Source organism: Ostrinia nubilalis, chromosome 14 (genome assembly GCF_963855985.1).
Source record: "Ostrinia nubilalis chromosome 14, ilOstNubi1.1, whole genome shotgun sequence".
Classification (NCBI taxonomy): Eukaryota; Metazoa; Arthropoda; class Insecta; order Lepidoptera; family Crambidae; genus Ostrinia; species Ostrinia nubilalis.
This window is the reverse complement of record NC_087101.1, coordinates 12,316,386-12,339,697: the sequence shown is the minus strand read 5'-3', so window position 1 is coordinate 12,339,697 and position 23,312 is coordinate 12,316,386. Positions and strand designations below refer to the sequence as shown.

Here is a 23,312-nt window from a genome sequence, read left to right as displayed (position 1 = left end):
ACTAATTTAATTTCTATAAGCGCGCGGAAGCGCTGGACGCAGGCCGCTACCAATCGATTAACGTGAAAAGCATTAGGGGAGGCCTATGTTCAGCAGTGGACGTCCTATGGCTGAAATGATAATGATGATGATGAATTTCTGTAAGTACATAGCTAAAACCATTAACCCTCCTTCTGGCGCAGTCGGGTATGCTCCCGATTACAGTAGAGCGGTCACATGACAATATCAACTCATTGGTTAGAAAAATAAACAAGAGACTGTAATATTTTTATACTTAGGTACCTAAGTATAAAAACTTATGTCTAAATAAAATAACTCTACTCATAATATCCATGACAGCTGATGACGTTTTACCAACATAATAATACTTATGTAAGTTACTAATGAGATATTCAGTATCATAATTGAACACGGACGTGCGTGGATGGCTGTGGTTGCCGCTGGTAGTAGGTATGTTACTCTTTCACGCAAAAACTACTGGGGAGGTTAATGAAATGAAGGTTTTTGAACTTCACGCAAACTAACTCACGCGTCAACTACATGTTATTGCCTCTAATATCTGAATAAGTATAAACAAGTATTAGTTACCTATTTATTTCTCACTTAGTTTCTTAAACAAATTTATTAATAGCATCATCTTAGGCTGTAGTTTTATCCAAATCATGCTTGAAGTCTTATGATTTTTTTTACCTCTCCTTTTTTAACAACCCACGTGTCTCAAAACGGGACTGTTCCCACCTCTCGTTCCCACCACTGCAACTCCTGTGTAGCCAGGATCTACAGCTTAACCGGCAATAAAAACCCGACCAGTGAAGGTCAAGTTTGTCTCAAGGAAAGTTAAACTGTCATTTGACCCGCAAAAAAAAATCAGAAGAACATAAGAGGAGTTCGAAGTTAAGGTTTGACTTCCCGTGTCTCAAAAGTGTCGAATGAACCAACATAAACGGAAAACCAACCGGCGAACTATAATTTGAGACTTTAGTTCTTTTTTGGTTGTAATTTTATTGGCATTTCATCGCCAGTTTAAAGACAGGCGCCAATTTTCACTTATTACCGCGCCCTTTGCGTCCGCAGGATACAAGAAATCACGAATTGCTGAATGCCTAATTGGAGATAATTTTAACTTTAAATCAACGTAACAATGTTCAAGTATTTGAGGATCGTTAAAGATATAAGTATTCCTTTATAAGCTTTCGCAGATAAACACTGAATACAGGTTTCAAAAGATGTGGACGAAACAAAAATAAATAATCATTTTCCATAGAAATAGTTTAGTACATAAATGACTACGATAACTTAGTGTGTGTGCTCCAAATGTTTAAAAAAATTAAGAACTCTGAATTACTTAACAAGAATTCTGATAGAAATACGCCACGATACAATGTCTTTAAAAACATTAGCATCGTTTTAATATAAGACTCTACTCATGAATGATACGTTCCCAAAATATGAGGCCAATGATTCAAATTTTACCCTCTACAAGGTTATCATAAATATTCTACTCTACTACATAAGTACATAATTTTATCACGGTAACTACCTACATATGTGCTTACTCTCACAATCCTATCAGTTTGCTTAAACACCCCAAAGATAAACTCTATCTACGACTTCTTACATCATTTCTCCGCACAAAAATCAACATTCAGACGAAACAGATATCCGTGACAATTATGCTAAGTGGGCAAAACATTGACTTTCATACATTTTAAGTATAAGTTTAGAGAAGCGTGTCCTTCGAAAGTTCTAAAGGTTCCGTATCAAAGTTCTATAACATATGTATTACAGAATGTTACAATCCAATGTATTTAATTCTTCCATCGGACAGTGGTTTCCACGTTACTCTTACTCTTACTGTAGCATGGTTTTCGTGGAAATCTTCAACACCTTCATAAAGGGAGGTTGCACATCATTAAAGTACTCCACGAACTCCTCCTATGTTCTTCTGATTAATTTCGTTGCGGGTCCAATGACAGTTTAACTTTCCCCCGGGACAAACTTGACCTTCATTGGTTGGGTTTTTATGGCGGTCAAGCTATAGATCCTACACAGGAGTTGCAGCGGTGGGAAGGAGACGTGGGAATAGTCTCGTATTAAAGTATTCCACGAACACACAAACACACTTACAAAAGTGGGAAAGCTATAGCTTAGTCCCTATGGACTTAACTTGTTTCTTTCCCAGGAATTAAAAAATACATAGACCATATTAATAACTTACAAAAATTGAATCTTGTCTTCATCTCTCTATTTATAAGAAACCAAAAGGGGTTTTTTCTACTCCTTTCAAAATATTGAACACAAACCAAGAAGAAGAACCAAAAAAGTAAATCCAACAGACCAAAGTAAAATATTATCCCACCAAAAACATTGTGTAAAAAACTAGCCAAGTCTCGATGGAGCTGCTTGTTTATCTCTAAAAAGTAATGAAATCTAGACAAAGTCGTGCCAAGTCTATGGTTCCTTACTGCGATTTCTTTATTATTATAGTTAATGTTGTGTGAGTTGGCCGTTGAAGGGTGACAAAACCAGGTGCTCCATGCATGACACCATTGCACCAATCTGTCGCCAGAACCGCTACTCATTGAAGATGGAAAATTTCCACTTGGAAAACGTTGATTCAACAATAACCAGTCAATTGTAGGTTTAATAAAGCTGCGTATTTCAATAATACTTATGTATGATTATCTTAATAAAGATTGTTCAACGGCCAAGTCACACAACATTAACTATAATAATAAAGAAATCGCAGTAAGGAACCATAGACTTGGCACGACTTTGTCTAGATTTCATTACTTTTTAGAGATAAACAAGCACCTCCATCGAGACTTGGCTAGTTTTTTACACAATGTTTTTGGTGGGATTTCACTTCTTTTTGTAGAAAATTATTTAACGTCGTCGTTTTATAGACATTTTTTTACGATATTAAACACAAATAAACTCAACGACATTTAAAATCAGAATTGTTTTAATAACATAACCTTAGCGAACCTTACAATATAATAAACGAAATCAACGAAATGCAAATTACACAACATTCAACTTAATCGACGGGGGGCTCTAGAAAGGAAAATAATCTGGACACCGCTTGCTAGTGCTAGCGCCATCTAGCGGTGAGCGATACAGGCGAACACCACGGTGCCGGAGTAGTATTGATCATGAATGTGGTGTTACTTCAGATCTTCGATTTTCCTAGTTTTTATAGTTTTCCCTTTATGTGGCCATTAAACCCTAACTCTGTACCAAATTTCAGCTCTCTGAGTTTATGGGAAGTACTAGTTCTATTTTGATGATCATCAGTGAGTGAGTGAGTGTCGTAAATGCGAAACTTTGCTGTCGCTTAACTTCGGAACTAAATGACCTACAGACTTGAAATTTTGGATTTTAAGTATGTGATTATAGCTTACTAGATGACGAAAATTTCTGCGTTCTGGTTTTATCCAGAGGTTCTCAAATAGGGGCCTGAAAATGCGGCGAAATGGTTCCAGTAAAGGATGGTACGGCAGTGTTTGCTTCGCGCTCGACTTGGCGGGGGCACTGCCGTGCCCCCAGATATTGACGTCTCTACATCGACCTTGCAGAACAAACACGCGCAGCAAGTTCAACAAACTTTAAATCCATAACATCCATCTGGATGTATCTACATCACGCCAAAACTGAAGAATCCCAAAAATGGCGCGAGAAAGGCCTAAAAGGAAATGCATTACGTATCATCCAATGACGCACTCGCGCGCCGCTCCAGCGATCTGACGTCACTGCGGTCGTCTGCGACAGTTTTGAGCCACTCCAAAGCAATGTGGTCCTTGTGGATGAGCATAAAGGGCGACTTTTGCATGGGTTAGGGGAATAGGTAGGCTCCGTTGGATCTATGTGACGTCAATGCGTCAGATCACCGAACCATATCGTCTAGGGCTGGTGATCTAACTAGCTAAAAATTTCGAACAAGATAAAATTTAATTTTGCTGATAAGTTGCTCTTTTCAGAATAAGTTAAGTAATACCTTATGAATTTTCATTCATGTCAAAAAAATATTTTCATTGAATTGATTTGCTTCGAATATTCATCACAGTGCATGGTAAGTAAAAAATGGGCTTAGTGAATATTCATAAATCTCTCTCCAACCCGTCTGATCAGCGTAGAGTTTAGCCCAAATTGTCTATTTGCCTCTGGCAAAGAGGGTAATTATGCGAAATCGTCGGGTAATATGGTTTCTCACTCAAAAAACCTAAACCCTCAATTTTTCTGTTTCAATCATCATCATCAACAGCCCTTTACAGTCCACTGCTGGACTGCTGAAGAGGAGGCTCATATCCTCTACTATAGTGGAGGGTTTTGCCATAATCCCCACGCTTGGCAGGCGGGTTGGAGATCGCAGTTTAAAAGATTGATGTTTTTCAGAGAGCGCTGCTGCCCGTTCTCTGTTTGATATGTAGTCCCTAAGTCGCCTTTTACTACACCCGCGGGAAGAGTGACAAATGTATTCTTTTCTGCCGTCACACCACGGCTTCAATCATTCTTCTTTTATTGCAAGTTCATTATCAAAAAACGTAGTCATATTAAATAAAAAGTCTCTTGGCTCTTTATTAGAAACTTAGAAAGATATAAAAGACACAAAAGAATCCCAATGATACAAAACGTTATAACACATATGACAAGGAATGTGGCAGCCCTAAGTTATAGGAAACGCATTTTAACAACTTAATAAAAGTTCCGTGACTGCCGCCGATTGCGTAAATGAATGCAATCGGTCTATCTAGAGACACATTTACATTCAAATTGTGGTAGAGTCATAGTTTTGTAACTGTTGGACTCACAAAATGACTTAAACTGTTACGGTGTCCGATTGATAGCATTTTTCTTGGTATTTTGGTCAAACTATGATTTAGGAAAGATCCCGAAGAAAAAAGAATGATGTGATTCATGCTTGATTTTTTCAAAATAGCTGTATGATTTACCTTGTAAACAGAAATAATAGTAAGATCGATTGAACTGATAGTAGGTAGATCGTTATAAGGAGGTCGATCTGACTATATTATACTAAAATTCTTAAAACATGGGTACAAACATTGCGTATGTTGTCCATTGTCATTGTGAATAGCTTTCTCACTATTATTGTTGCAAAAATGTTTGCACTGAAGCGAAAAAAATTACTTTCTATCAATACTATAACGACAATATCGTACGTTTTCTATACAGTTTTACTAGGTAATAACGACCATCTATCCAATTTTATTTTATGATCCATAGTTGTAATTACATTTGGAGTAGGCAGCGCGTGCGCATCCTGCTCGGATTGACGTCACGAGCGGATGCCACCTCACAATGCAACTTAATTTATTTTACGTACATTTAGAATTATAATTAGCCCGTATTGACTCGGAATTCTTAAAATCCAAACGAATTTTGTATACAGGATGTCTTAGACTAATGTTTACAAAATGGGTAGAAGGAAAACTTGTTAAATTATTTAATTTTAAATCTATTTTCATAATAGGTTAAAAACTTTTAAGGTTTCAAATTAAATAAAACCTTTTCAAAAAAGCTTCTTATATCTGATTATTTTCAGATTTTTCTATTAAGTTAATGTTATAAAACATTTTTTTTTCTGGAATGTTACTTAACTAATTACTCAAAGTGTAGTTAGAGTACGAGTATTGCAAGTTTGATTAATTAATCCAATGATACCCTGTCAGTCAAGTTTAGTATGACAGAAACCTATAGGTAGCGGCTCTTAAAATAGTCTGACATGACAACAAAATTGTGAACTCAGATGTTAACAAAACAAAAAAGACTCCATAAATGTCTATATTTCTACTAAACTTAATTTAGGACACCCTGTATGTTCCGTGAAAATCTACATACAATAGTTTCATGTAATTTATCGCGTTCAGTTTGGACAAACTAAATTCGTTTTGCACGTTTGACGTCACAGCAATAAATCATTGTCATTTGCCCAATGGGAATTAACAAAAAGTTTGTTGCTATGTGAACATAAAACATATAAGTATTTAGTAGTCAAATAAAAAAGATTGGTCGGGAATTTAAAGTGGTACCTATTTTTCATTTTCTATAATGACTAACCTACCAAAGTAGGTAAAAAAGAGCTCTGACTTAAAATATAATATAAGTAATACATAGGTACATGGTACATACATAAACACAAACGTCCATATCTCCAAAATGAGGATTTGAAGCCTCGATAGCCGAACGGTGAAGGGGTCGGACTTGTCGACCGTCGCACAGTAGTTTGATTTTAAAAATAGGTGGACATACGATCGAAAATCATAATTTCACCGAAACAAAAATTGTTTTGGATAGCATTTTGAATGCTGATCAACATTTGTTATTATGTATTTTTCGTAAAAACGAGCTTTTCATGCTTAAAAAAAATATGACAAAAAAATTTGTATGGAGAAAAATCGTTTTTATTTTTTTTCTGGCCACTGTTGCAAACTGTAGCGGTCAAACCTTTGTAGTCGTAAGTACCTATGGTGCCTAATATTACTACATAAAAATTTTATGCGGGCACGCGCGGCGAAGCGAGTAATGGACATGCAAAATTTTAAATATTTTTATTTATGGATTATTGATTTTAATGCACTGAAAGTAATTATTAATAGGAAAATAGACTTAGTCTAACTAGGTACAGCCCCCTATTACCTCATTTCACACTAAAACCTTTCAAACTAGAACCTAAGTTTTTAGGTACTAGGTAGCCTAAGTCGATTATTGACATTATAATATTCACTACTGGTCTATTGGTTATGGTGTAAGGTGGATTAGGTAGATATGTACCCTTTTACCAAGGTATATACCTACTTCTTGGCACGTATAATACCGACAGACATGATCAAAAAAAGTCTTCAAGCAAAAACCCTTGACTTCAATGGTTATGAAATATATTTTAACTTTCTAAAGTAGCCCTGAATAGATCTTTATATCATTTTGACTGTCATAATCGATTACAGTAGGTAGTGGGTTCAGTAAGGGTTGAACGGTTATAGTAAACAATACATTTTTATCACTCTCTATAAAAGTTAGTCGAATAATTCTAGCATAAATGGGAATACCCGCAACCCTGTTCCACACATTATTCATCATCCATCATCATTTCCACAATGGCCGGTTGGTGGCGACCTGCATCCAGCGCCTTCCTGCTGTATGAGGTCGTCAGTCACCATGTGGGTGGACGTCTTACGCTGCGCTTTCCGGTACGTGGCCTCCACTCCAGAACCTTGCTGACCCATCGGCCGTTAGTTCTGCGTACTATGTGCCCTGCCCATTGCCACTTTAGCTTGCTAATCCGTTGAGCTATGTCAGCGACTTTAGTTCGTTTACGGATCTCCTAAAAAACGGATCTCGTAAAGAAACACCGAGCATAGCCCTCTTCATAGCACGCTGTGCAATTTTGAGCTTATTTATAAGGCCTATATTGAGAGGCCACGTTTCCGAGCCGTATAGCCACACATTATTGCAGATCCATTTTGTTCACCTCTACCTATAGTTTTATATGCCAGCTAACGTACACAAACTGCTGATACATGGTGCAGATAATGTGATAACATTTTGGTGTACTGGCTAAATGCCTATTGGATTCTTTCGGAAAAAGTATGTGAGTGACTTAGATTATTTTGAACACTCTGTTCAAGATAAGTGAATAGGTTAAAATATATTTTTTGATTGTTTTTCGAACGAAGATAATAATTGAAGACATGAATGGAAGAAGGTGATAAATGTCGGATTTCAGAATTTTCTCTGTTCGATGCTTGGATAAAGGTGTTAAATATTTCAAACCTTAATATGTTTGAGGCTACTTGATGAAGGTGTTATGTACGTTATCTTTTTTAATAGACGAAGGAAAAGGAACTTACAACTCTTTAAAGGAGCCAAAAAAAAGAATCACTTTTTGCGAAAGTATAAGTTTATAACTTATCAGAAAACTGGAAATTACAGTTATATCAAAATTGAAACTATCCCGCTACCTACTGTAATCGATTATGACAGTCAAAATGATTTAAGGATCTATTCAGGACTACTCTAGAAAGTAAAAAAAATCTTTCATGACCATTGAAGTCAAGGGTTTTTGCTTGAAGACTTTTTTAATCATGTCTGTCGGTATTATACGTGCCAAGAAGTAGGTATATACCTAGGTAAAAGGGTACATATCTACCTAATCCACCTTACACCATAACCAGTAGACCAGTAGTGAATATTATAATGTCAATAATCGACTTAGGCTACCTAGTACCTAAAAACTTAGGTTCTAGTTTGAAAGGTTTTAGTGTGAAATGAGGTAATAGGGGGCAGTACTAAGTTAGACTAAGTCTATTTTCCTATTAATAATTACTTTAAGTGCATTAAAATCAATAATCCATAAATAAAAATATTTAAAATTTTGCATGTCCATTACTCGCTTCGCCGCGCGTGCCCGCAAAAAATTTTTATGTAGTAATATTAGGCACCATAGGTACTTACGACTACATAAGGTTTGACCGCTACAGTTTGCAACAGTGGCCAGAAATAAAATAAAAACGTTTTTTCTCCATACAAATTTTTTTGTCATATTTTTTTTAAGCATGAAAGGCTCGTTTTTACGAAAAATGCATAATAACAAATGTTGATCAGCATTCAAAATGCTATCCAAAACAATTTTTGTTTCGATGAAATTATGACTTTCGATCGTATGTCCACCTATTTTTAAAATCAAACTACTGTGCGTCGCGACTCGTGATCCTGGGGAACGGGTTCGAAACCCGCCGTCACGACGCTCGATTATAGTGATGAGCCCACTCGTAACACAAGCATATTTAGCTGAATACTAGGGGCTAACGGGACTATTAGCAATTTTTGAAATAATTAATAATGTTCTTAAAAAAAGATACTCGTGCTTATCATATCAAACAACGTCTAATAAATTAATTGGATTAAAATATTTGCGTTTTATAGACATTATATTTTCTATAGTTCAATTTTATAACATTGACGCGAGCGCCATCTGTTCGCCACTCACCGAATTAAGTTTCATCGCGAAGCCTTCAAGCCTTATGATTCATAGATCTTTCAGACCGAACGCCAGCACAAAGTTCCCAGTGGTGTCTCTAGATGGCGCTACTATAGAATCGATTTTCCTAAAGCTACGTAAATGAAAATACAAACAATGGAATTGCCTTATCTGAGTAGGAAGATTTTATGCATAACTCATACAAAAGTATGTCATTAGAAATGATAACAATATTCATAAAAGATAATAAATATTCTGAGGTGACTCTACATTTACAAATTAATATGACGAGCGTAAAATCAGCTGACTCTTTGTTTAGGAACTAAGATAATTGTTGTAAGTAGTAGGTACAGTGTAGAAAAATTTATGGCCATTTTTAAATATTTTCTTATTAATTACATGAACCTATGCATAAAAAAATAAAATATTACCTAAAAATCCAAAAAATATTTTTAGAAATTCAGCTGCAAATTAATATCATATGAACGTACCTTTTTCAATCCTTTACTAGAATCAGGACTTGGCATATAAAAGTCCACGATGCCAAGCAGACAGTCGTCACAGCGGCACACATCACTTGGCAGCGACGACATCGACCCGAAACTGCTGCAGCTATCCATAGAGTCGGTCCTGACCAGCTTCCCCGTGCTTAGAGCTTCCATTTTGGCAACCAGCAGCGACTCCATCAGCGACCGAGGTCTCCCAGGAGAGCGCGACCGTCTCGCAAGGTCAGGAGAAAGAGGTCGGTAGCGGTCGACGGGAGACAGAGTCCGGTGGCGCGCGAAGTCGATGACGTCAGGGGACAACGCGCGTCGCGAGACATCAGGAGACAGCGCGCGTCTCGACACGTCAGGAGAGACGGGAGTTTGACAGCCGACGAGCTCGGTCGACGACGCGCGCGATAACGGCGGCGTCACACTACGACAGTGCGACGACGTCATCTTCGTAGCCCGCATTTGGAAATCGTTCACACTTAAACCAGCATTAGTCTGTTGACAGTGTTTTGTTTCGCTCAATGGGTAACTTGGTTAGCGTCCACTATGGAATAAATTTAAATTCTAATTAGGCTTTTGTGTGATTTGTAAAGAATTTGTTTTGTGTATGAGCTGATTAGAAAACCTTCATACAGTAGCAAAGATAAAAGTTAAATGAAAATAATTTATAGGCACGTTTAGTTCACTCATCGCATCGATTCTAGTTTGTACTGCTGTTAGCGGATGACCTACTAGTATCTATTGAATGAGAGCTCTTACAGGCAAATTACATACCCCCTTACTAATAAAAAGTTACACAGTTGTTGAACACTGTTTCAAAATGTCATTTCCATACAAAACGTCACTTTAAAACACTGTTCAACGAGCGTGTAAGTTTTATTAGTAAGGGGGATAGAAAGCATATACCTACCTAATGCAATGTTAGAATGTTCACGAGTAATCATGAAAGCGAGCGAATATTGTAAAAATATTTAAATTTTCAGGTACATATTTTCTCGACTGACTGTACCGAGTTCTCTGTCGCGTTGCTTGTTTATGGCGCAATAATTAACATGTTCTAGCATAATATAGAGACTAGAGGTTGCAATCGAATTTTCGAATATTCGAATATTCGAATTTAGATTCCAAATTTAATATTCGAATAGTAAATTAACATGTATTCGAATATTCGAATATTACAAAAATAAACAGAAAAGATAGAACGAAGACAACTTAGTGTTTGCAAATGTGGTCGGAGGCATCAAATACATATCACCAACTAAAAGAACTAGTCATTGATGCTTTCGACTTCATTGGTGAACACTAAGTTGTCTTGCGAAACCAAGGTTCCAAATTACCTGAAAGAGACAACTTTATTGAGCAAAGTCAGCTAACGATGCTGAAGACGGCGGACGGTAATGTCAACAAAAGCCGAGGTTCTGGGTGAGATCGAAAAGATTTATGGACAGTTACATACCTCCAAACCTGTTAATAACTTAGCAACAGATGCAAGTGCTAGGTTAACGCGACACTATACCAAAGACATCCCGTATATCAGCCTATAGGCTATTAGGAAGGCTCTCAAACAGCTAAAGAACAACAAGGCACCGGGTGATGACGGAATAACCTGGGTCCTGGGAGCTTCTGAACGCGTGTGGAACACCGAAACTTGTCCCGTCTTACTCTAAGGAACAACGCCAGAGGCATGGGATAGAAGCGTGGTAATGCTTTTCTTGGACTATGAGAAGGCCTTTGATTCGATCGATACTACAGTTAGGCAGTGCTACATTCTCTTCAGCGGTGCCGTATTGACTATCGGTATATCGAGATGCTGAAATGCCTGTACATAAACGCTACCATGTCGAGCCGAGTACAGGAGCAGAGCACGAGGGCGATTCCTCTGCAGCGAGGCGTGAGGCAGAGAGATGTTATATCTCCGAAACCGTTGACCGCTGCGTTGGAAGACGCTTTCAAGCTCCTTGAATGGAAAGGATTAGGCATAATAATTACCTTTCAATAGCGAATACTTGAAGACCTCGGCACAATGCTCGAAGACCTTAATCGAGTCTCTCAACAGACAGGCCTTCGGATGTACGTGGACAAAACGAAGCTTAGGTCCAACGTCCATGTTTCGGTTGGAGCTCGATTCTTGAGACTGTTGACAAGTATGTCTTCCTCTGACAAACGATTCGGGTAGGTAGATTAAATTACGAGAAAAAGGTAAATCGTCGAATCCAACTCGGCTGGGCAGCGTTCGGGAAACTATACAACACCTTTTCATCCAAAATACCTCAGTGCCTAAAGACGAAATTCTTCAATCAGTGTGTGTTACCTCTACTCAGTGATGGCACACGGCTCGGAAACGTGGCCTCTTACAAAAGGCCTTATAAATAAGCTCAAAATTGCACAGCGTACTATGGGGAGGGCTATGCTCAGTGTTTCTTTACGAGACAGAATCAGAAATGAGGAGATCCGTAAACGAACTAAAGTCGCTGACATAGCCCGACGGATTAGCAAGCTGAAATGGCAATGGGCAGATTACATAGTACGCTGAAATGATGGCCGATGGGGCAGCAAGGTTCTGGAGTGGAGGCCACGTACCAAAAAGCGCAGCGTGAGACGTCCACCCACAAAGGTGGACCGAATACCTTATATAGGTAGCGGGAAGGCGCTGGATACAGGCCGCTGCCAACCAGTCATTGTGGAAGTCATTGGGAGAGGCCTATGTTCAGCAGTGGACGTCCTATGGCTGAAATTATGATGATGATGAGAATTTTATAACTGTTTTAAAAACTATATTGTTAAATAGTTAAAATATATAACTTTATTATAGTTATAACCGCCTCTGTGGTCTAGTGGTAAGACCACCTGTTTCAGACGCAGAGGTCCCGGGTTCGATTCCCAGTGGGGGCAGATTTTTCTGTTCGGTTTGGTTGGTGGTAGGGCTTGTTCTAAGTCCGCCTGGCTAGCTACCACCATCTTATCTAAGTCTGTCGCCATAACAACAATGTTAACAGCATTGTTGTGTTCCGGCAGTTGGAGGTAAGATAGCCAGTTCCTCTGTGATTGAGGATTCCGGGTGAAGCTCGCTTCCACCTTCGGCCAGATCATCACTTACCATCAGGTGAGATACAGGCCAAGAGCTTCCTCGTTGCGGATAAAAAAAAAAAAAAAAAAATATAGTTCCTAAAGCAATAAAACCAGCAATAAAACATTGATAATTTAAGTACTTTTTATTTTTTTTGAAAGTATTCGAATATTCGAATAATATTCGAATATCACTGAAAAAATATTCGAATATTCGAAATAGAAATCTATCGAATATTTGCAATCTCTAATAGAGACATAAGTAGTTCTCGGAAAACGCCGTTGTAAGTTTTCAGCCGGAGGCTGTAACTCACGCGGACTATACGTGCGCGACCACACCTGCGTTTAGCAGCTTGCACTAAAAAGACGTTTATTTAATTATGAGTAAAACTATTTTAATATTAGGTAGGTATATCTACATTTAGTTTATTTTACAAGGCATTTGTCTATTATCACACCAAATTATAACAGTGTAAGATGTAACCATATACCGACATAGCTCGCAGAATTGCTAAAACCAAGTGGCAGTGGGCGGGGCACATAGCTCGTAGAGACGATGGCCGTTGGGGCAGAAAAGTTCTCGAGTGGCGACCACGGGCTGGAAGACGTAGCGTAGGCAGGCCTCCTACTAGGTGGACCGACGATCTCGTAAAGGTCGCGGGAAGAGCCTGGATGCGGGCAGCGCAGGACCGTGCATTGTGGAAAACCTTGGAGGAGGCCTTTGTCCAGCAGTGGACGTCATTTGGCTGAAACGAACGAACGAACGAAGATGTAACCTTAGGCGTCCAGTTAGTGAATATACTGTATAGGCCCAGCAGATCTTAGCGTTCGGGATAAGTATCAGCAGGCAGCTAGTTTCAATACAAATCTGTTAGTTAAGTACTTTCAATAGAAGAAAAACTTAGAGATCGATTCAAGAACCTCTTGAAGTGGGTCACATGCAAAATTAATTTAAAAGTGAGCTAAAAAGAGAAGAAAAGATTTATTAAGGAAAACTCACGCCAGGAAATAAAAATAAGTAGAGTTCCAGAATAGTAAACCATGATTTTGGAAGTCTAATGCCCGTTTTCACCATCAATCCCTAATTTTTAAGTGACCCCTATGGTAACATATAGCAGGAATTTTGTTTTGATAGGGGTCAAAACGAACATAAGCTTGCCGATATATGTATTTAATACGTAGCCGCTGTCAGAAGGTAGTTGTAAATAAGTAATTAATATAATTGTTTTGTTGAGCCCTACAAATAATAAGACCTTGCTTAAATTGTTTACGTCGAGTCCCATGTTGGTATCAGTCAAATTACGTGTTGTCTTGTCAATCATGCGCAGGAGTCGATATTCCTCAGATCATAGAAGGGAATAGATGTGAAACGGGGGCGTGGCGCGTGTCTCCGCGATATGCCCAGAAACGAACATCGCCCGCGACGCCAGGTTAGTCGCGATTCAGTCGTACTGAGGAAATGTTCTCCGATATTGTTGGATAATGCGTCGTAACGTGCAATAACATAAGTGAAACGAAGAACTACAGGAACAATGAAGTCATTTACCACATGTAAGTATTGCAAATCCATTGGTATTTTGCTTATAAATAAAAAAAACTAAACATTTTTACGAAAGAATTCAGTGCCGTGACATTTACTGCGATATCGAAATTAGTGGTGATAAAAATTCAAACACGTTGTACATTGACGATTTAGTTAGCAACCACTTTATGTCATGCGTAACTACTGCGCAATGTATTTTATTTCTTCCGATATCCACTGACGCGTGAAAATACACAGTACGGCCGCATGTGCCGGTCGTAACATAGTGCAGGGCTCGTGTTCTAATACGGTTTCCTATTATCGATAAATAGAAGTAAATTATTATTTTCTAATTTTGAATGAAAAAATCATGAGTTGCTTGCGATTTTTAAGTTTTTACAAAATAAATAACAATAGTAGTAGAAGGGATTAGTAACTGTCAACTATGTAATGACTATAAGAGCTAGTTGAAAGCCTAATATAGGCATTATTTTTGATAAACATAGGCGGTACGAATTTCGCCATAATTAAAAAGTTAATGCGCGATAGTAGTTAATAATAATTACAGTGATCCTGTTAATACTGGTAAAAATCGCAAGTACCTACTTAACCCATGACTTTTCGTACAAACTTTGTCAGTCTATAACTTCTATACTCCATCGATAACGACATTGAGCTTTGGTTGGGGTAAATTAATATAAGGTAACTTCATTTAGTCCCAATAATTGATTCTGAGTTTTTCGTCCATACAAAATGGAACTGACTCCTTTATGCAAAAATCGTTAAAGAACATAATAATAACGTATAATAATAAAAAGGTTTTCATACAAGCATTTTTTAAACCAATTTCGAGCCTTGCCCTCAGGATTTAAAGTATCGATATCTTATCGATTCCATTTTATCTTTCTTCTCTCTAATTGCTTTTTTCAAAGTGTGCGTCACGTCACGCGACCATTGATTGGCCATAAGGCACGCCTTCTGGCCAATCACAGCACTTTTAAGCCGGTTGCACATGTTGTCGTAGACTCTCAGTCGCTTTGTTTTTACACAGTTGAATGTGTGTGTGGGAGCTGTGGTGGGGGAAATGTGGGGACACTGGTTCTCGTTGTAGTTACGCGCGACTTCATATCTATTCTCTTTCTATGATCTGAGCGATATTCTGATGCACAGACGACGGGACATCATGTTAAACACTATGACATCTTATGTAGTCGTAATAGGAACTATTTTTCAACAACATTGTACAGTTTTATGTGCTGTCAACTACACATTAATGAAGCAACTTATTTTTTATGTAAATTCACGAACTGCCTCTGCCAATTTTAGCAATGGATGGCAGTCGTTAACGTTAATGTTTATATTAAAAACTTTTTGTCTTCTTAAATGACGTTTCGTAGAACAACTGAATTGTTTTGTGAATCGTATAATAAAGCTACTTTCCTGTTGTACAATTTATAGGTACAAACTTACTTACAATATGTCTATTTCGGATGATAACATTGAAACGTTACGTTTTATAATCTTGTTTTTATGTTTCTAGTCTCATAAGAAATAATGATAAGAAAGACTAGGTTTGAAAGGGAAAAAACTACTTAAATAGTGTAGAAAAAACTTTAAGGTGGTGAATTAATGGGTAGAATTCACGGGTAATACACTAAAAAGAACTTAAACTTTAATTCAAAAGTTCCTTTGAAGCAAATGATGATGATGATAATAGATTCGTAGTCGCTACTCGCTACTGTATTTTATTTATCGATTCATAATTTAGCTTCATAATAAGATTAAACATCAATGCCTTCTCGTAGAAAAATCAATAGTTGTGCAATTAAAAACCTCGTAAATTTTCACCTCATTGCCATGCGTCGACTCACGAGGTGGTCGGCCCACCCATAGCGTTGATCGGTTTATTAATTGCATTCTGCTTAATTGAAACTAATTAATTATAACGCTTTCAACACTCCTAAAACTAACGGCTCTAAATAATGTGACAATCGTTACTAAATTGTCGTGTACGTTTAAGAGTAAAGTAGGCGAAGGGAAATCTAAAACGAAGGTAAGTAATTATTACTTTAAAACGTTCGCGATGCAACCTGATCGAAACATCTCATAAATTAAAGGTCTTTTTCCTATTCCCCAGATCTTTAGGTGCGTATTTTCTAAATACGGCCCTGCTACAAGCTATAGGAACATTTTTTTTTATGTGACAGGAGGCAAACGAGCAGACGGATCACCTGATGGTAAGTGATTACCGTCGCCCATAGACACCCGCAGACCCAGGGGCGTTACAGGTGCGTTGCCGGCCTTTAAGGTGAAGATACGCTCTCCTCTTGAAAGCTTATAGGTAAGTATAGCCCTACAATAGAATAGAAACACCTGCCTCTCGTGAATATCTTAAGAGGTGAAAAGGGATCACGCCAACCCGTCTGGCCAGGGGTAAGTGTAGCCAGTTCCTACAGTTGCATTCACTAAATTATCTAGAGTACTAAATTATCTACAGTACTAAAATTATGTAGGGATTGTCCTTTTGCAGTTGAGACTAAATGACCTGATGATGATTGCTCAACAAAAATCTTTAGGAGAATCACCTCTTACGAGTACAATCCTTTACTTTGTTTCTAGTACCTTTACAGCTAGTTAAACTAAAGTGCTAATTCACGTTTTCCCAACTTGGAAACATACATATTTAAGCCCCCGATTGTGCCTTTGTTTCGATAATAAAACATTTGTATTCGGCTCTGTAAGGAGAGACTTAGTTTGTTACAAGCGCGTAAATTAGAATACAATGTTGGGTGTTAACTTGGTGTATTGCTTCAGAGCTGTTGTAAAGTATGAGGAGATTTTATCTTATGGCTAGTAAACCTAGATTCTAATCATGTGTAGAATAAGTTTTATGTTCTGACGGTCCTTGTCGGTTTGACGATATATTGACGATCGATTTAGAGTGCTTATTTTAAGTGCTACTTTATAGTAAGATTATTTAATGTGGTGAGAGAATTAGGTAGGTACGCATGAGTTGGCGAGTTCGATCACAGTGCTGTATAAACATGGCGCAGGTGTAAGAACATTTCACGTGTGCAATTTATGTATGATGTATAAAATTAAAAGCATGAAATAATAACCCTCTAGGTAGGTTATTTCAAATGAAACCTGTTAGGTTCTCTTTCGCATTCGCAGCTTTGGGTATGTATTTCTGTAATTTTGAACCTATTTTAGAACCATCATACTGATTTGCATACGGAATCACACAGATTTTATACGAGTTCCATACAATTTGTACAGATTTGAATTCAAATTTGAATCCTGGTTATACTCAACCGATGAAATGACCAAGGTCCAATTACTTTTCTTCGCTTTTACTGGTATAATCGAAGAACGATAATAATCTGAGGAAGCCCAAATCGTCTCTCTTTCATGTCAATTTAATGTTCGTTGAATTAAGTATTTCACAATTTTAGAAAGCATAACAAACTGGAAAACTAGAATGCTCACAAAAACATATGGGAAATATCCCACATACGCCGGGCGTTTAGGCTCAATTAGCCGAGCTCAGAGAATGCCCACAATATTCCATTAATTAAGCCACTTCCAGCTAATTATTGCAGATTTAAGTTTCCTTATTTCAGTTAAACTTGTTAAAGCTCGTAAAAGAGAATCCTCTTAAAATAAAAAACGCCTGTGTCCCCCTATTTACATTAGTTTTACTTATCCTAAAAACCGGGAGATCACTGTTTTACTGAATAGAATAGAATAACTACTTTTATTTGACAGAAAGGTTACTAAAATAACTAATGCTTAATATTTCAATAATAATTAACACTTCAACTTAACTTTGCATTAGGGAAAACAAAAAGGAACAAAATGTCTCAATAGTCCAGTCAATGAATGCCTTAACGACGGTGTAGAGAGAAATCCGTGGAACACAATTTCTGACCTCGGGATTTTATTTAGCCTAGTTAGGTGGTGAACATAGCAAAAGTCCCCGCCCTTAGCTCTTGAGCCGGCGGGGAGAGGGGGGTTTAAAGGTACCACTTTTCGGTTTTTCGCTTAATCCTCGGAAACTATGCGTCCTAGTGACATGACTACTATGAACCAAAAAAAGCTTATTCAATTTGCTACAGGTGAGACCGTCAAGTTTTTCTATATCTTGTATAGTTTTCGCGGCATCTGCTCTAGAAGGTCTGTAAAATTGGAAATTTCATTGTTGTCTTACATGTTCCTTTCAGGAGAAAATCAACTAAATCAACATTGAGCAAACACTATAGACATGCGGGAGCATGTTAAGCCTAGTTCCATGGAGGGGACTGCACCGTGCGTATATTTAGACGAACCAATTAGAGCCACTTTTGACTCCTCATCATTCAAAAACTACTGTGCATTAACACTTCAAATTTGGCTCATGTATTCAGAATTGCCAGATATACATCAGCTTCAAATTTCATAAATATACCTCAAACGGTTATTTAGGTATTGACGTTCAAAAATCGATATTTAGAGCACTACTATCTATCTATAACATGTGAAATGTTAAAATTTACTGGTTTTTTATTTGTTCCTTTGTATTTACATAACTACCTTTCTGGATGCCAAATTTGAACCTTCGAGGTCATCTGGAAGTGGTTAGAATTTGGTCTATAGGTCAGACATGTAGATTTTTGGACGTCAATATCTAAAGAACCGTTTGAGACATATTTATGAAATTTGAAACCGATGTATATCTTGCAAGTCTCAATACATGAGCCAAATTTGAAGTGTTAATGCACAGTAGTTTTTGAGTGATGAGGAGTCAAAAGTGGCTCAAAGTGATTCGTCTAAATATACGCACGGTGTAGTCCCCTCGCTGGAACTGGGCTTAACATGCTCCCGCATGTGTAGAATGATTGCTCAATGTTGATTTAGTCGATTTTCTCCTGATGGGAACATGTGAGACAAAAATAAAATTTCCAATATTACAGACCTTCTAGAGCAGATGCCGCGAAAACTATACAATTTATAGAAAAACTTGTCTATCTCATCTGTAGCAAATTGAATATGCTTTTTTTGGTTCAAAGTAGTCATGTCACTAGGACGCATAGTTTCCGAGGATTAAGCGAAAAACCGAAAAGTGGCACCTTTAAACCCCCCTCTCCCCGCCGGCTCAAGGGCTAAGGGCGGGGACTTTTGCTATGTTCACCTCCTAACTAGTCTAAATAAAGTCCTGAAGTCAGAAATTGTGTTCTACAGTTTTCCATCTATAATGCTTTATTGACTGGACTACAATACAACCCTTGCTCTTACAAATCAGGTTTTAAAAATATTCGACGGAATCGACCTAAAATGCTTTTAACCGTTGCTGCTATGTAATGTATGCATAGTAGTTTATTTTAATTAAGTTAATAAGGTAACTAGACTTAAAAATCCTACTAATATTATAAATGCGAAAGTTTGGATGTCTGGATAGATGTTTGTTACTCTTTCACGCAAAAACTACTAAACGGATTTTGATGAAACTTTACAATATTATTGTTTATAACCCAGATAGGATAACATATAGGCTATAATCGGCATAAATTCTTCTGTGACACTAAATTTCACGCGGGTGAAGCCGCGGGCAAAAGCTAGTGATTTTATATTTTGACTAGGTAGCCTGTTCCACATGTGTCCCTCGATACGGCACTGCACTGCTATGCAGTATTGCAGCAAAACATTATGGCAGTTATATTCAAATTACAAGCCTTATTTAGGTCACATCACGTGTTAGTTAAACAGCTGCGAATATTATAACGCAATCATATATTTATTAGCACAATCATATCAGACGTAGAGCGCAGATAAATAATATGGTACCCACATACATACTTTATACGAATTTATTGGAAGGCTGTTCTATTTCAATTCAACTTAGTTAATAAGATATAGAAATAATAGTATTTTAATATTGTGTTAACACGATCAGTACGATCACTGCTGAAATCTTTTGTCGGCCGTTTGGTGTAGTCAGTGTAGTGGTTCGAAACGGACTACTATTCCGGTTCGATTCCCGCACAGTACAAACATTTGTGTGCATGAACATATGTGTTTTCTATGTATAATAATTATGTATTTACAAAAAAAAAGTATTTAAGTATGTTTATATCCGTTGTCTAGTACCCATAGTACAAGCTTTGCTTAGTTTGGGACTAGTATTATATTATCTGTGGTTTGGGACTAGAAGCGCAGTGTAAAATGTCTAAGGATATTTATTTATTTATTTATAATCACATACGAGTGTGTTTTTTTTATCGCAACGCCTGTGCGGCCGAACACGTTTTACGTGTTTTCTTAATTTTCGTAGTTAAGCAAGACGAATTATTGGGAAATTGAGTAAATTATAATATGTACGTATTATTTCATTAAATAATTTTCACTTCTCTTACTTAATACATAGGTACGTATAGTCTACTTTTAGAACTTTTAACTGCTGTAAAAAAATTTCATGATTCAGAATCAATAAAGGCTATGGTGGCACATTTTGTGCCCATTTGTATTTTAAGATACAGGTTCTCGATATAAATAGGAAGACTGGACGATTGACTAAAAATCAATTTTCATTTGTAAAATAATAATAATATGCAATATCTTCTTTTAAACTAGTTATCTTCACAAAATATCTTCAAAAAATAACTTGAAAAAACTTAAAAATCTGACAAGCATAACTTACACTGAGATTTTTGCGATTTTTTCTTCTACTAAATCTCGATGTTCCAAGTAAAGTTAAGCAGCTATGAATAAACATCTGCTCGAGCGGTTAATGTAAGAATGTTAATCGTTCAACTCGCGCCGGTTAAGTAACACTAATTACCCAACGTCGTGACCATACGTTTGATTAACTTTGGTTCCAAGCTTGGACCAACTAGCCAATGATGAACCAAACTACTACAACAGAGTATAGCCAACAGGATTTTGAGGTAGATCGCAAATAAAATTCAAGTACAGTCACGGAATGAAAAGGTTCGTCAGTTTTCAAATTGATTCCTTCAACGAATCGCGAGCACATATTACCTTTTGAAACTATGTTACAGAATAATCTCGAGTTAGAGAAAATAATCTTTAACTGTTCGTCACTAAACTTCAAAATTATTCAGATCAAAGTTGTTTGACGATTTATCTTGTCAAGAAGATTATTATAATTGATAAACTAAAACCTTCTTGTTGGTTCAACCTGCCATTATTATTTCTATTAAATAAAAAAAAAACTTGTCAATTGGTCAATGTCATCATTGCATTGCACTGATGGGATAGAAAAATAAACAAGCAAAACCTTATTCGTTAGCAAACGTCATATTTATTTAAATGTTAGCAGCACTGTTTCTTGCACTGTTATGTTGGCAGGTTTGACTCTTACAGTACCTACCTAGTGCAAGCGAAAACCGACACTAAGGTGACGAACCTTTTCATTCTGCGACTGTACATTATAACCGGAACAGCTTTTACATTATGTCTTTAAACTTAATTTTTAATAAACAACTTAAAAAATCGAACTTCCTAAGGCGGGAATTGAACCCAAACCCTTTCGCTTGCCGAGCGACTGCTCTTCCAACTGAGCTACTTAATAAGTAATAGACACTGGATGAACTCGTCGAAATTTTCAGGTGTTATAGCCGCTATACGCTGTTATGGCCGCGTTTAATTTCATCAATGTTAAACATCCAACAGAAATACTGTTGTCTTTAAACTTGAATTGCAGCTTTTAAATAAAAATTATCCAATGATACCTATTTATTTATTAAACAACATCTGCTTCGTTTTGGACTAGAAATTATGTATTTAGATTTACTCATTAATTTATTGAAGTACATTATATGCACCAGCCCGGACTGTACCTATTTGCTAATACCAGTGGTTTAAAGGACTTGGAATTTATTCCAAACAAGCCAGTTTCGTTGAATTAAGTTTTTGTTATAAATTGACATAATGCCACCCTTATTTCAGACTCAAACATTGGTATTTTGGCTCCAACAGGCATTGCATTGGTTGCAACTTGCAATAACCAACGTGTGGCCATCGCGTTAACACTAATTGAGATGGATTGGACACACGCCGAGCTTTTATTGGCGATTCAACGTGTCGTTAGATAGTTTTCTAGAAAATCATTTATTTCTATTTCGGCTTTATTTGTGCTGTTTTCCTTCCTTATTCATAATTAAAACACAAAAAAAAATTTGCAACAACAATGTAAAGGCTGATTTGCTGTGTACAATCTAACTTTATGTAGAGTCATATGGGTATCTCAAGTAATACTGCATTTATAATAGGCACTTTCGTTCAGATAGATCTTCAAATCAGGCTAAGTACCTACCTTATGTCAATTGTAGTAGATTTTTTTCACTACTCACATTATAAACAGTACAAAAAAGTTCAAATAGCATTCTAACTAACTTTTTGAGATAATTGTACGTTGTATTTTGTAGTTGACTATATCCACATCTTTCACCGCTTGTCAGGTCTCGTTCTCAGCCAATAAACACATAAAATGTATAACGAAGCCTGTCACATTCTATTTAGAACGAAAATTAACTGCTAATTAATAACTAAGCATTCAAACTAATTATCTATACAATGAGAATCTATTATTAAATTATTATGTATCAAAACATGTCAAGTGCGAATCGAATTTTAATTAGGTGCTTTTAACGAATATAATGCATGTTACCCACCTGTACCTCTAGCATGAACAACTTTCGTCTTCGAATCGTTTGCGTATTCGACAAAATTCGAATTTAACACACTTCAATGTTAATTTAATGTGAAATGTGTCATTAATTTTTTGCTCTACTTATTCTTTTATTTTTAGTAGGATGGTAAAATCAATAATTTGATATTACGATCTTATACAAGACAGAGTCAGCCTAGAAAATATCTAACTGTTCTGTTAAAAATGTATGGCGTCATACTGTCAATATTTAATTAGGCTTATTTTTTAATTCTACATACATAATTATAAACATTTTTTAAGGACATTGTTGACAATTTAATTAGGTACATTTGTGACAAAATTTTATGCTGTACTTGTTTTTAATGCACTTGCAGACGGCTGCAAGTCATGCTATGAATAACAGATCTTGTGAATGTGGTGTGCTGTTATTGTACAAAATACTTATTTGGGTTTTCTTCCACTCCAATGATCTCCAAAAACAAGTTGTTAGTGTGAAGGCGGACACCAGTCCAAAGATATTATTACCATAATTTAGACGTCATAAAGTTTTTATGGCGTTAT

General features: G+C 36.8%; 1 protein-coding gene across 1 annotated transcript in view; it reads right to left on the bottom strand.

Moving 5' to 3' along the window:
• Window positions 1–23,312, bottom strand: part of LOC135078190 (inositol-trisphosphate 3-kinase B) — a 114,935-nt gene that overhangs the window by 61,562 nt on the left and 30,061 nt on the right. Inside the window, exon 2 of the mRNA XM_063972776.1 lies at window positions 9,490–10,036. Coding sequence (XP_063828846.1) covers window positions 9,490–9,954 — 465 coding nt within the window. The 5' untranslated portion in view covers window positions 9,955–10,036. The remainder of the gene's footprint in view (window positions 1–9,489; window positions 10,037–23,312) is intronic.